The 14,723-nt window shown below is 50.8% G+C and overlaps 1 protein-coding gene across 1 annotated transcript in view; it reads right to left on the bottom strand.

The window, feature by feature from the left end:
- The window catches only part of ASTN2 (astrotactin 2), a 354,581-nt gene that overhangs the window by 72,165 nt on the left and 267,693 nt on the right, over nucleotides 1-14,723 (bottom strand). The window contains exon 19 of the mRNA XM_054646417.2: nucleotides 13,440-13,588. Within this exon, the coding sequence (XP_054502392.1) occupies nucleotides 13,440-13,588 (149 nt within the window). The remainder of the gene's footprint in view (nucleotides 1-13,439; nucleotides 13,589-14,723) is intronic.

The raw sequence follows: 14,723 nt of genomic DNA on the forward strand, positions 1-14,723 counted from the left end.
AAAGCAGAGGGCTCTGCACACAGACACAACGTGGGGCTCCGGGTGCTGAGGCAGAATTTGCTCCCCAGAACGCTGCTCTGGGCAGGGCTGCTGGGCTTGAGCTGATTCTCCACCCAAATCCCCACTATCCCAGGCCCTGCCTTTACAAAAGGAAGGGGAGGTGAGGCAGGGGCAGAAGAGAGGAGGGCAGAAAGGACGGGAGTGGGTGAGCTGGTGCAGGAGGAAAGCAGCGCCTTGTTTGCTCTCCACGGCTCTCCGTGGAGAAACAGTTAATGGCTTGGGAGGTTTCCACCCTTCCAGGACGGAGCCTTTTCCTCCCCTTTCGAGTGCCCCCTGCCTTCCTCCTCCAGCGACTGGGAAGCTGTGACTGCTCTACACCGCTGACACCTCGGCTGCTCTGGAAACCCATGAACTGTTTGAGAAAGGTCAGCTGGCAGCCGCTGCATCCCTTCTCCTGCCTTCCCAGCCCGCATGGCCTTGGGCAGTGCAGGAGCCCCCTCTGTAGGCAAACACCCACAGTTACCAGCTTATCCTGCTCCTTGACACGATTTTTCTCCCCCTCTTTGTCCACCCTGACCCCTCTTAATCCACCCCAACCCAAGGGCCGGAGAGAGAGTGGGGTTGCAGAGCTCGGTGCCTCCTGGGGACCAGGGCTCTACACTGAGGCTGGACATCCCACAGGACAGCAGATTTGCCAACAGAAGAGCTGAGACCTTGCTGTGACAAAATAAAATAAGCATGACTCTGTAGAGTGCCCAGACTCTGGTGTGTTTCCCAGGTCCTCTCTCCAGCCTCTCCTCCAAAGCCATCACCTATTGTTCCCTGGTCTCTTGCCAAACCCAGCTCCCCAGCACTGCACAAGCCCTTTCCCAGCCCCTTGGTGCCGTGGTGCACTTCTTCCCAGTACAGCAGGAGGAACTCATCTGCTCCAAGTGCTTCTCTCTCCTGCACCTCCTCATCCCAGCTCTGCACATCATCCAGGTGAGGCTCCCCAGCACTGCCACATCTGCCCCAAACCAGTCCTAAACCCAGTTTTGCTTCAAAATAACCCCATTTGGTCCATAACCTATGCTGCAAGAACCACCCCCAAGAACTCATGAATACCAGACTGGAGGTAGCAGAGGCAAAAATCCTGCCTGGATGTAAACAAGCTGCTTTCTTCCCAAAAGAGGAGCCTTTATGGGGGTGGGAGGTTATCTGCTGAGTCAAGGTCTTCTGGCAGTCATTATCAGCCACTACTCCCACAAAAACTTGACCACAGCCTTTAAGAAAAGTGTGAATTTGCCCGTGTTTACTGCTCTCAGTCCCCAGCAGTTACAGATCCTCCTCCCTGGAGATGCTCAGCCTGTGCTCACTGCATCCCTCTGCACACTGCCAGCCCTGCCACACCCTACACTCAGCCACACACCCAGAGTGTTTCCTGCAGCCTTGTAAGGATTTGCTAACTACAGAATTATAGAATCATGGAATGGTTTGGGTTGGAAGGGACCTTAAAAAATATCTTGTTCCAATCCCCTGCAATGGGCAGGGACACCTCCCACTGTCCCAGGTGCTCCCAGCCCTGTCCAGCCTGGCCTTGGGCACTTCCATGGATCCAGGGGCAGCCACAGCTTCTCTGGGCACCCTGTGCCAGGGCCTCTTCACCCTCATAGTCACGAATTTCTTCCCAATATTCCTTCTAACCCTGACTTCTGTCAGTTTGAAGCCATTCCCCCTTGTCCTCTTATTCCCAGCCCATGTCCAAAATCCCTCCCCAGCTGTCTTGGAGCCCCTTTAGGTACAGGAAGGGCCCTGGAACTTTCTCCTCTCCAGGCTGAACAACCCCAGCTCTCTGTGTCCACAGGACAGCAAGAACCCCTCATTTTTCATGGTCTCTAGGTGGGAGAAACATCCTCTTACCCACCCCTGGCTCCCTCTGTCTGAAGCCCAAGACGTGCTACTGCTCACACAGACGTGTCCCATGACAAATGTGGGGGGCAAAATTAGAAGAGAAGATGATGAAGACCCAAAGCCAAGTTGTAGGCACCTGAAAGAACTTGATTTCTCTAGTGTTCTGGGAGCATTTCTTTCTGAGATGCAACACTGCTCATTTTCATTTGCAGAAGTTTCAGCGTGTAGCAAAAATATCTCAGGCTCAGTAATGAGGCAAGAAATCGTGCTTACGTAGCTGAGCAAGTAACATCACTCAACTTTCCTGTCCTTGTGGTGGATGAAAAATGATTGGAGAATAAATTAATCCTAATAAATGCAGGATTCTGATCAGGCACACAAACCCAGCAATGTGTCTGCAGGATGAGCAACTGATGAAGTCATTGCTTCAAAGGTGCCTTGATGCAATTAGTCACCTGTAAAACATGCAGCAGAGGAGAAAATCCCACTCCTTTTGTTAAGGAGCAGGAAAATGCTCCACGTGTCCGAGTGATTTATGGGATACAGTGCAGCAAAATTAGAGTGTGAGGCAATTAGGGTCGTTCTCTTGGAGATAAAAGAGGGTGGGGAGATGAGTGAAGGGATGGACAGGATGCAGAAGGGCCAGATGGAGGCACAATGCCAACACCACATTTCTGTGCTGCTGGTTTTTAACAGGGATTATTTCCCCTTTGCACAAGTCGTTGTGGGGGGGAAATCAGGCTGCACATGTAAAATTGGTGCCACTGAGGATGAACCAAGTCATTAATCACCAGCATGAGTATCCGTAATTAGAGCTGCCGGGAGTCACAGGAGCAAGAGTCAAAGGCTCTAACAGGATTATGGATAGATCTGGATTGTTTTATGACTGATATTTATTAGCAGATAAAAGGAATGTGCTTGAGGATGAGCACAGGGGCAGGGAAGAAGGCATTTCCCTCCCGACCCTGCAGCCCAGCTTTTGCACCCACAGCACTGTGTGCCCACCACTGACCATTCAGAGAAGGAAAACTGATAAATCTCACCAGCTCCACTGTTCAGACTGGGAAACTGAGGGACACAACATTAATGGCCAAAAATCACGTGTGGACTGTAAATCCAGAAGAGCCAGTTAAGAGCAAGGGAGCACATTTGTGCACTGTTAACAGTTTCTGTGCTGGCTGCTCCCGAGCCCCTGAAGTTCACACTTTGGCTGCAGATTATTTTCAGACCTCAGCTCTGTGGGGGCAGAGCACCCTCCCTGCAGCCCACACCACGAGCCCAGGGCTGGGAGTCAAGGGGAGCTGGCTGACCCAGAGTAGGGCTGGTCCCAGTGCAGTGTTCCCATGGACATTCCAGCTGTTTGCAGCTGGAGGACACAGCAGATGCCGAGCAGCCGACCCTCGCACAGCTGCAGTGCCTGTCCAACCACCCACCCCTGATACTATCCCAGCAAACTGGTGGCTTTCCAGTGTCCCCTCCCCTATCACAGGCCATCTCTTGGTTCATGCACTCCTCTCTCCAGCTCCCAGGAAGCCCTGACGTGCCTTGACTGCTCTGGGGACAGGCAGGAGAAGGCAGGCTGGGAGCTGGAGCCAGGCAGAGCCAGCACTAAAAATCCTGCAGGATTTTCCTCTTCCAGCTTCCCTGGGAAGGGAATGCACAGCCACTCGAGGTTTGAGGTCTGCAGCACCCAATTTTAAGCATCTACTGCAGCTCATCTGAGCTCATCTGCGAGGGCTGTAAAAGGTCTGGGAGATATCAAAGAAAGTCCTTTAATTTCAAAAAGGGAACAATGGGCTCATGCCTTTATCCCCAGAGGGGAGGGTGCTGAGATGGGGTTGTGCTTACAGACACCATCCCACCCTCCTGAGGGTATCCAACAGTGACAAGGCCATGGGAAGACCCACAGCCAAGTCAGGATGCTGGGGAGGAACAATCCCTGCAGCCACTGCACATTGTCCCCAGAGGGTCTGGCACACCCCAGGGCAGGCAGATGGGGTGGCCACGTGCTGTTCATGAAGGCTCAGTATCCAAGTGGGGCAGACAGGGTGGTTTCCTTGGTGCTGGGGGTAGCTATCCCTCCTGTCCACTGTGTCCCAGCAGGATGGACACATCCACCTGTGTTTGACACTCCCCATCTACCAGAACAACTCCAAGGCTTTCTACAGGAACTGTCAACTGAGATCTGAAAAAATCTGCAGCCAAAGGGTTGAACTTCTGGGGCTTGAGAGCAGCCAGCACAGTAACTGTTAATTGCACATGAATTGTGAGCCCTTGCTCTTAACTGGCTCTTCTGGATTTAGAGTCCACACATGATTTTTGGCTCCAATTCCCTAGTCTGAACAATGGAGTTGGTGAGATTTTTTGACTTCCACAGATGACAGAACAGGATAAAGGAGAGCCAGGTATGATCTGCTGCACTCTACAGGCTCTCCTCTCACAGCCCAGCCTGCACTGCCCTCCTGAGTGGGGAATGGGGTGGGGAATGGGGTCTCCCAGCTACACCTCAACATTCCCTGACTCCACCACCACCCCAGGCAGGTGCTCAGGGCAAGCACCAGGGAAACTGGAAGTGAGCCTCACCCAGCTACCCTGGGTATCTCTGGAGCTGAAATCCAGCTCTTCCCAGTGGGGGAATCATCATACTGGGGAGGTGCTAGGACAGCCCAGCCAAGGATGGCAGAATGACTGCCATCCTTGTAGATGTAGAAGCCTGGCTGCGCTGTGGGAAGAGCCATTGCCATTCTCCAAGCTCCAGTGAGGTATTTCCTATCCCAGCCTCACCCTGTTTCATCAGGGTGAGTCATCAGACCACCATGGAAAACCTCAGGATCTTGCTTCTGCAGTCATGATCAGAAACATCCTTTATTAAATTAATGACCATCCCCTATCTGTCATCTCACTGTTAATAAAAAGAAATGAGGGCTGGAAGGAGTGTTGCAGACTGGTGCCTGCAGTCAGCCCTGTCTCTGCAGAACTTGTGTCCTGCTCCCAAACACAGCAGGAACAGGAGGGGGGTTTAACCCACATAACCAACACAGCACAAATGTGGTGGGTCTCCCTTCTCCAGGACACCTTGGGATGCTGCCTCAGTGCAGGGTTCCTCACCAGCACAGCTCTAAAACACTTATTTAGCCCCAGGGACAGAGCTCATCTCTAGCTCTGACTACATCAGCATGACACCTTTCCTCAGATACATCTCTCACGTGGGACAGAGAGGCACATGCACTTAAATGCTCACCAAATCATCCCCTGCATCAAGCCCTTCCTCACTACAGGCATTACATGGGGGAGCAAGGAGGAAGATCTTTACTCGGTCCAAACAGCAGCACTTCACAGCACAAAGGTTTTGCTATCCCAAGGATGCTGGGGACACAAAGCCCATTTAAAAAAAGCCTCCCTCTCCCCTGTGAATGACCCCCAGCAGCAGCAGGTCAGCACCACCCACCCCTCCCTTCTCCAAAGGAGGGGTCATGGTCCTGTCCTCTGGAAGAGCAGGATTACAGGGGTGGGAAGAGTTCACAGAGAGTGGCTCCCAGCAAAGCCCAAGTCAACCTGATGCTGAGATAAGATTGTTCCTTGACCCCACCGTGCAGGCCCCATTAGAGGGAACCCAGCAGGGGAATGCTGCAGAGTATCCACCCTATCCCCCATAACCCAAACTAGCCAGAGCAGAATTTCCTATTATGTCTCCATAACCTAATCTGACCCCCTCCAGGGTCTCCAGATTAATATCTGGGAAACCCCACAAGCCCAATCACCCAATTACAGGGAGGAAAGCTTTATCCTATCTAAACAGCACAAAATGTAACCTAGACCCAGCTGCCCCCCTACTTCTAAGAGCCAGATCTCAATCCCTGGCAAGCTGAACAAACTGGGAAGGGGTCACAGGGGAGATGGGGAGGGTCTCTCTTGTATCATATGAAACCTGCAGGAGGAGCAGATATTTTAATTGGTAAATCCCCTGACTCAGGTTTAATCCCTCTCCATTTTTAGTGAACTTCCCTCACACTGGAACAACATGGGGAATAGATGAGAGACCCCACCTTGAGCCACTGCCCAACAAGAGGAGGCCCCATCATTTTGGGGAGCAGAGGATGATGGTTCTCAGGACACACATTGTGCCCAGCCCAGTCTGGCAGAGGCAGAGGGGAAGGGCTGGTGCCACCATGTGCCATTGAACAGGGATGTGCCTGAGGAATGGTGAAGGTTAGAGCAGAGTCAGTTCTGGCAGGGCAGAGCAGGCACCAGACACAATCACAGCACAGGACAACTGCAACATCCCCAGAGCACCTCCTGTGCTGGGGCTGAGAGGTTTCAAACAGAATAGGCTGTCCCAAGGCACTCTTTGTGCCTCTTTGGATCTCTTTTCTATCCTTACTTCCTTCCAGAGAAGTGTGGAGGGACCCTGCCTAACTTTTTGGATTGTGTTTCAGCCACCTGACAGCACTGAATGCATGGGAAACCTCAACTGCAGCCAGAGGACTGGAAAGCAGATTCCCCATCCCATTCAGGATATCATCCCAGACTCTGGCTAGAGTGAGAGCAATATACAAAATCTCCAGAAAGATCCTGCCCTGGCAGAGGATCTCAGTCTGGGCATCACTGAGAGCCCATCCAAAGGGAAGACCCAGATTCTTTGCTCAGTGAGAATGCCCAGGTTTCCTCCCTGAGTAGCTGGTGTTGCATCCACAGATGCCCCAGAGCCTGTATTTTCCACATAGCTCAGGGCTGTATTGCCAAGCACCAGCTTTGCAAACACAGACTGAGCTTCCCTCCAAATTCCAGCCACAGTTTATTGATTAAAAAAGCCTGTCTAGTCAATAAAGGCTCCTATGAAAAAGTTCCACCGCTCTCACTCACATGCTGTTATCCGTCTGGCTGTGTTAGCAGCCTTGGCTTTTGATGCTTTCTGACAAGATGGATTTGTGGCCTTGACTTTTCCAGATCAGGAGAAACTTAATCCTAGAGGATAAAATTACAGACTAGTAAAAAAAGCCTCATTAACTGCCATGTAAGAAGTTCAGAGGCTTCTTAGCTAGAAGGCAGCATCTACAGCTGTCCTTGAAGGAGAGGCAGCTCTGAGCAGACAGCACAAAGCCCTTGGCAAACACAAGTTTGCTCCTGAAGTGCATGACACACTCGTGGCACCAGCCAGGCTGCTCCATCCTCTGCAGACAGCAGGAAAAGGGCAGACGGTCCCAGGTCTCCACCTATAAAGTGATTTGGGAGAAAGCAAAGATAATGCCCAGTTCTGGCCAAAAGGTGTCTGGGCAGATAAAAATAAAAAAATCCTGGAACAACCATATGGAAATGTGAATTAATGAAATTTTTCAGCATCTGACTCAACCCTAATTGAGAGTTGAGAACCCTCCACCTCCCTTCTGCTTTCCAGGATACAAAAATGACACTGGTAGGTGGAAATAACTATAGCTGTCCCAGGGAGAGAGAAACCTGAGCTTCACAGCGAGGGTAATGGCCAAAATTAAGCACTTGCTTGTTTCTATTACACAACACATCCCAGGAAGCAGCTTCCAAAAACCTGACCTTCACTTCAAAGGCTTCTTTTTGAATCATCTTTCCTTCTGCTAACAAGTGAAGTGGATTCAGCACTCAAGAAGGGCACTCTGGGTGTTGAAAACATCTTTACCCATGTGTTAGCTGCAGAAGAGGCAGGGGCAACGTTCATGTATTTGGACCTCAAGCTCCTACAGCTTCCTAAGGGCAGTGTCAGCTCCTCCTGCTGCTCTTTGTGGTGGCCAGTTTGTCAGTCAGCACTCTTCAAGATGACTGGAAGGCTCACAATGGGAATGCAACGTGGTTGCATGGAGATTGCACTGACTCCTTTCTGACAGGAACAGGATTTGCTCTGGCCAGACAGTCTTTCCTCCTCTCCTCCCAGCCTAGCCCAGGTTTTCAGGAGCAGTAGCAGCACAGCTTGCACACAAGAGGGTGTCTGGAAGAGCTGGTTGCCATAGCTATATCCATACATCCCCAGCCACCCAGACATGTCACAACTGTGAAGTTATTTATAAATAAGACACTCCCAAGCCTCAATTCAGAGCACAACTTGCAAGTGTACAAAACACTCAGCCTTCTGGGCTGACCTCTTTCTTTTATAGACATGATGCTGAGCACAGGCTCCTCTGCAGAGCAGCTCTGCTCCAGAGCAGTCTGTAATGCCAGCATGGTGGTGTGCACAGGTTTTATAGAACCATTCTCTCCACTCCTGCACATCTTCCTGCCCTGTCTGGTGTCCAGACACCCTCCCAGGTTACCTGCTGGTTCTGCTCCACACCACACTCCTGTGTCTCAAGGGTCCCAGAACAGCAGAAGGCTCTGAGCCAGCTGCCAGACTCTGCATTCTCCTGCTCTGAGGTCTCCAACAAGCTCACACTCAGCAGGCTGTGTTCCCGTTCTCCTTTCTTTGAGGATTACAAGCTGTTCTGGGTGAGGGCTACTTCTTATGAACGTGGTCACTGCCCTGGCAAAAAGACCCCAGAGCAGCCAGGATCCCCTGACATCCTCAGAGTTAAAGCCTGGGGGTCTCTGCTGAGACCTCACCTGTTCTGCTTGGACATGGCATCCCAAACCAGAAGCAGGTGAGCTGTTTACCTCTTTGTTGTATGGTTTGCTCAGCCAAAACCCCACAACATCCCCAGCTACCCCAATTCAGCTGTCAGCACACACTGAGCTATGAAGTACTGTCACAGACATCTTTTATGAAAAATCTTTTTTTTAGGATTTTTTTCTCTTGAGAAGCTGAGAGGCCTCAAGAACAAAATGTAAACAATTATTATCTGCTGCTGTGGAATGCAACAGGTGGATCTGGGATTGGCTCATGTGGTTGTTTCTAATTAATGGCCAATCACAGCCCAGCTGGCTGGGACTCTCTGTCTGAGCCACAAGCCTTTGTTATTCATTCTTTCTTTTTCCATTCTTAGCCAGCCTTATGGTGAAATCCTTTCTTCTATTCTTTTAGTATAGTTTTAATGTAATATATATGATAAAATAATAAATCAGCCTTCTGAAACATGGAGTCAGATCCTCATCTCTTCCCTCAACCTCGGACTCCTGTGAACACAGTCACAAAGTACCACAGGAAAGGGGCAAAACCACAGTGTGGGAGCCAGCACAGAGCAGGACAGAAGATGAAATGCTGGGAGAGGGGAAGAGGCTCCTAATCCTTCTGTGATTTTCCATCAGCAGCACAGAGCCAGCAGTGCATTGGGACAACACCTCATTCACACTCGCTGTCACCCTCAAGCACGGGGACAGCAAGTGACGATTGTTCCTCTGCATCTCCCCAGCTGAACCCACTTTGATACTGAAGCACAGGCAGGAGGAGGTGGATTCATGCTCAAGGACACAGCTCTTGCCTGTGCTGTGCTCACACCCAGGGCTGCTCACCCCAGTGGTGGTGAAAGACTGGGGGATGCAGATTGGCTCAGTGCCTGAGGCTCCATGGAGGAGGGACCACAGGACAGGGCACAGAGCTGGGGGATCCAGGACCTGCACCTGTCTCTGCCCTCACAGGTGAGCACTGCCCCATGCTGAGACTAATTCATGGCTCTTGTGACCTCAAGGAAGGAATTTTATCTCTTTGTCTTGTTTTGTGCCCTCCATTTGCAGATTAAGGGAGTGTCCATTCTTATGTCAGAGTGTGCAAGGTCTGACTTATCACCAGCAAAGTTCTTTGAGATTCACTCAAACCACCCCTTCCCCAGCCTCCTCACCATGCCCTGTGCAGGCACAAGGCAGCCCCCCCAGAGATGGGTGTTCAAAGACCCAGCAGCATCAGAGATGTGGGCACAAGGGGAAGAAAACTGCACTGGGGAGAGAACTTTGAGAAAGGGACTGAGAACATCACAGCAGTAGCACAGCCACCACCCCAGGAGCAACACAGCCCAGCCCACAAACCCCAATCCATCACACAGCCAAGCCCAGTCCTTCCTCCTCCCCCTGCCATTCCCCAAAATGTTCTAAAAACACATTCAAAGCACTTTTTTATTTCTAAACCTTGCATTACACAAACTCACAGCAGCCTCCCCAAATGCAGGTGGGTCTGACCTCCCAGGTGGGCACCAGAGAAGGTCCAGGTGCTGTTAAACCAGGCCTAGGTCTGCCTGTTCCCTCCTGAGGATTTCACCCTTCAGCTTTCAGACAAGGCCTCCCAGCTTAGCTCCCCAGCTCCCAACCCTAAAACCAGGGCAAGGATCCTTCTGTCTTCCAGCACAGGCTGGAAGATGCTGCACTCTCAGGTAAGGGAGGCTCAGCTGGTCCAGGGGACCTCCTAAGCCAGGGCCACAGCAACAAGAAGTGGTGACAGCCCAGGTGCCAAGTCTGGCAGATGCAGGGACATGGCCCAGCTTAGAGAATGGAGACATGAAAAGCACTTTGCATCACAGCCATGTTATCCCCTCATCCCTCCCCCTCATCCCCTTTGGAGCTTCTTAACTTCACAAACCTTCCTCCAGAGGAGTGTTGGAGTGACAGAAAACATTTTCCAAGCCTAATATCAGTTCCAGATGTTCACAGCCATTTCAGTTTGTACCTCACCCTGTAAAACACATTTCTCCCTCTCCCTCTCTCAAGTGCAGCGCCTGCTTGGTCCATGACATAATGCGCTGGCGGGCTGGCTGCACACACACACAGACACACAGACACACAGACACACAGACACACACACACATGTGCGCCTCACGCCCTCTCTGAGAGCCCCACGTTCAAACAAAGAGCATCACTCAACTACAAAGCCGTGGCACACATGGAGTTATGAGTAATTTCCACAAGTTTTAATAAACAGTTTGGGCTGTAATTGCTCCCCGCCTCCCCGGCTGGCTCCCGAGCACGCTGGTGTTGAAAGCGTGGTTTGTTTCACACACAAGTTCACCTCCTCTCCGCCTCAGATGGGCCAAGGGCTGTGTTTTTCTAAGCACCAGTAACAAGCCTCTTAAAAAACCTCATGCAGCTGAGGGCACCCGAGCCACGCAGGCTCCCTGCCCATCCCTGTCTCGCGTGGAGCCCAGCAGGGAGCAGAGGGGACCCACGCTAGACCCGTCTCAAAACTCCCTCCTGACTCTGCTCCAAGAGGAAGAGGAGGAAATGTTTTCTGGCTCAAGGGAATGGTTACATCTTCCACTTGCAGAACAAGGAGGAGGCCAAGGAGTTTTGCAAGGGTGAGAGACTGGAGGGTTTTGAGGGGCAGGAGGAAGGCAGAAGGCAGGTGGGGCTGGGACCGGGTACCACCTAGTTTGCCATGGGGATGAAGAACAGGTTGGCAGAGCTCTAGCCCATGTCAGCACCAGGAATCACAATAAGAAATGTCTACAACTGGAATAAAGCAAACAAAACCACTGTCCAAGTACAAATAACCCACTCATTTAAACTCGGTATTTCCAAGGGATGAGTGGCAGCATCCTCAAGAGCCCTACAAGATCCTTGCCAGATCCTCCCAGCCCAGAGTTGGCCCCCTGTGATTGTACCTCCCAGCAATGGGAACAACCTGCTCCTCCCTGCCAGCAGCTGGGAGACTGATGGGGAAGGAAGATCTGCCCATATGCATCAAAAGCCATCCAAATTTCACATCCCACACTCCAAAACCTACCCAAATTTCATATCCTACACTCTCCTCCCAAAGATTCCCCCTCTGAGACTGAGTTATTGTTTTTGTGGATGCTGCTCAGAGGGGAGAAGCTGTGGTGCAGCAGGATGGGTGGGTGAGGGTGTTCAGGGGATATCCAGGACAGGATTTTTGGCTGTAGAGAGCTGTAGCAGTCAGCATCTCTGCAAACCTACACAAGGTATTTAAAGGAATCAAGTCATCTGGCACTGGAGGCCTGTAGGGTAAGAAAGGAATGAAGGCAGGAATGTTGTTTGGTTATAAACAACACAGAAAAAAAAAAAAGGGAGAGATTTAGGATTGGCTTTTCTCTTTAATTGTTAATAGGGTCATTCTGTCCCAAACAGTCCCCCAGAGCAGGCAGAGGGGAGGGAAGCTCCCCACAATGAATTCAATTGCCTGTCAAACACATGGCAGTCATAAAAGGAAAATAATAATAATAATCTGTATTTCCTACTCTGGCTGCCAGGCAAAGATCCAGCCACTTCAAAGGAGAAACCCCATGTTTCCCTGGTCTGGCCTCACCTGACTGATGTGTGAGCAATCTGGAATCCCCATCCAAAACAAAGCCCCTCCTTTGGTGGCTTGTTTTCTTTCCCCATTACTGCAAGGTGCTCCTCCAAGACAAAGAACAAACCTTCTTCCATGCCATGAAACCAGAGACAACCCAGAGTCTGTGGTCACATCAGGCAGCTTTGGGAGGGGATGATGGCAGGATGCAGGAGAAAGGGCCCAAGGGATGGGACTGGTGTATGAGCCAGGCACCTCCTGCAGGTCTCCTGCTTGTGGAGACCCCTTCTCCTTCTTTCAGGGGTCTCCACAAGCAGCTGGAACCCCCCCAGGAGGTGGGGATGTGGCTGTCTCCAACAGAGACAGGCCAGCTCTTGTAGCACATGATGTTTGGATATAGTGGCATCTACGCTGCAGAATAGATGGGCTTGAGGTGACCAGGGAGGGTGGAAACTTCCTTGTGGCTGTGAGGTCTAAATGCTCTTCCTGAGCCTGTCTTCCCAACAGGGAAACACAGCTAAACATCTTGCCAGGGTGCCCTGGGAGCCCATGCAGGTCTGCATGTGGACTGTGAGGTTCTGCACTCCAACACCAGCCCTGTCCCAGGTAAATTTCTGCTTTCATCAACTGCCCAGCTGCCCCTGACAACTTTTGTGAGCTTCTTTAAAAAACTACATCCAAAATCCTCATGCAAAAAGCAGTAGGTTCTGCCTGGCTTTCCCTGCAGCACTGCTATCACTCAGGGTCTCAAGTCCTATTTTCTGAAATCCATCATTTACTCACCCAAATCAAGTCCCATCCTTCACAGTCCTCTGCCTTGTCCAGCAGCTCCTGGAGCATGGATTGAGCTGCTGACAAAGCCTTTTTACAGTGTAGAGCACTCAGTACAAGCCTGAGAACTAAACTCCAAACAAGGGAAGTTTCAGGTTCTCCTGGAGAAATTTTGTGGTCTTTAAGCAATCTCCCTTAATATTGTAGGCTTTGAGTTCCTCTGATAGGTGTGCAAGACAACTGAAAATGTCCTTTCAAAGGTGGGTCACTGGTCACTCACTGGAACAGACCAGCAAAGCCCTTGAGCTGTTGAGGGATGACTTTTCCCCTACAACCACCACCCTGGGGCATTTCAGACTGATCAGATCAACACCCGCCTCAGAAACTCCAACTCACAGCTCCCCTGCCCAAAAAAGGCCAAATAATTTCCTTCTGCCTCACTGTGTTTTTGTAATTCCCCTTTCCCTCAAATCACCATGTCTGCAGAAGATTCCAGGAACCTCTCCTAAATGGAGTGGGTTTGATACCTCCTGTAACACCTTGGCTCTATTCTCCACCGAATCAGCTGCTCCCAGCCAGGCAGGGCACAGGAAGCATGGCCAGGAGCCCTCTGCACCACGAGGAGGTTGCCCTCCCTCACACCCACCTGTGTAAAGGTCTGTGTCCGTGTACTCATCCACCTTCTTGTGCTGCAGGACGTAGTCTGACACCTTGGTCCCGATGGCAGGCTGCACATCCAGCCACTCCAGAGACACCACGGTGCTGGAGGGCTCCACGTTGGGGGAGAGCCGCAGGCTGGGCGGGAGACAGTGAGAGAACAAGACATGAGTGTGAGAGCCTGAATGAGAGATGAGGGACTCCAGGCAGCTCTCCAAAATGCAGTTTATTTTATCCAAGGTGTTACAGCAGGCCTGGAGACCTGCATCCCTCATTCAGGCTCTTACTAATGGTGCCCCACGTTGGGCGCCAGTGTAAGAGCCTAAATGAGAGATGTGGGACTCCAGGCAGCTCTCCAAAATGCAGTTTATTGTATCCAAAATGCAGTTTATTGTATCCAAGATGTTCCAGCAGCCCAGGGTCATGGGTGACAGAGCTGTGCCCACAGCTGTCAGCTCCAGCTGCAGGCAGGCCTGGAGACCCTTTGGGTTTGGTTACAATGCATTCTATACTTTTCTTTTGGTTACAATGCATTCTAGACTTTTCTTTGCTGAGCATCTTCATACAGTAGAACCAATCTATACCTTAACTATTATCTACAGCCTATCATAACTGCTATAATTACCATATTCATGTTACTGTTCTCCAATCACTCAAAGTCAGTACATTACAGTTTAAGCTGGGAGTTGTTATTCAGCTTTCTTGCAGTGGAAAATTCTGAGACCTTTTTTCTACTTGCAACTTTGCTGACTTGTTTGCCTGTGTTATCTTTGGTAAAAACATCTTCTTGTTTGGGGTGGGTTTATCCTTTGCTCTAAGCCATACAAACCCCTTCTAACTAACACACCCTTTGCCTCCTTGGTTATCCAGTGAGACTGGCTCAGCAATTCTTTTCTTCTGTATCAAAACTTACTTCCATCTCTATTCCTTCATCAGACTCTACATTTAAAAATCTTTCTGCTAAGCACACATATCTGTGAGACTTTCTTGTCAAACTTTCATCCTTCCTAACACGAGCTCCATTTCTGGGGAGGAATCCACATCTCTAAGCAGAACACGCTAGAAAAGCCCACATTGACACATGTGGGTGTGCCCACAAAGCCCCAAGGACAGAGGTCACAGGGGCTACTGAGCATCAAAAAGCTGAAGTTAGTTGAGTCCAGCCTATTGCAATGTGTGCCCTTGGGAGCCTCCCCCTGCTCCTGGAGAAGGCAAGCTCATGCCACCCCAAATATCTCATCTAAAGGGGCCTTCATTATCTGGAAGAGCTGCT

Source organism: Agelaius phoeniceus, chromosome 21 (assembly GCF_051311805.1).
Source record: "Agelaius phoeniceus isolate bAgePho1 chromosome 21, bAgePho1.hap1, whole genome shotgun sequence".
Classification (NCBI taxonomy): Eukaryota; Metazoa; Chordata; class Aves; order Passeriformes; family Icteridae; genus Agelaius; species Agelaius phoeniceus.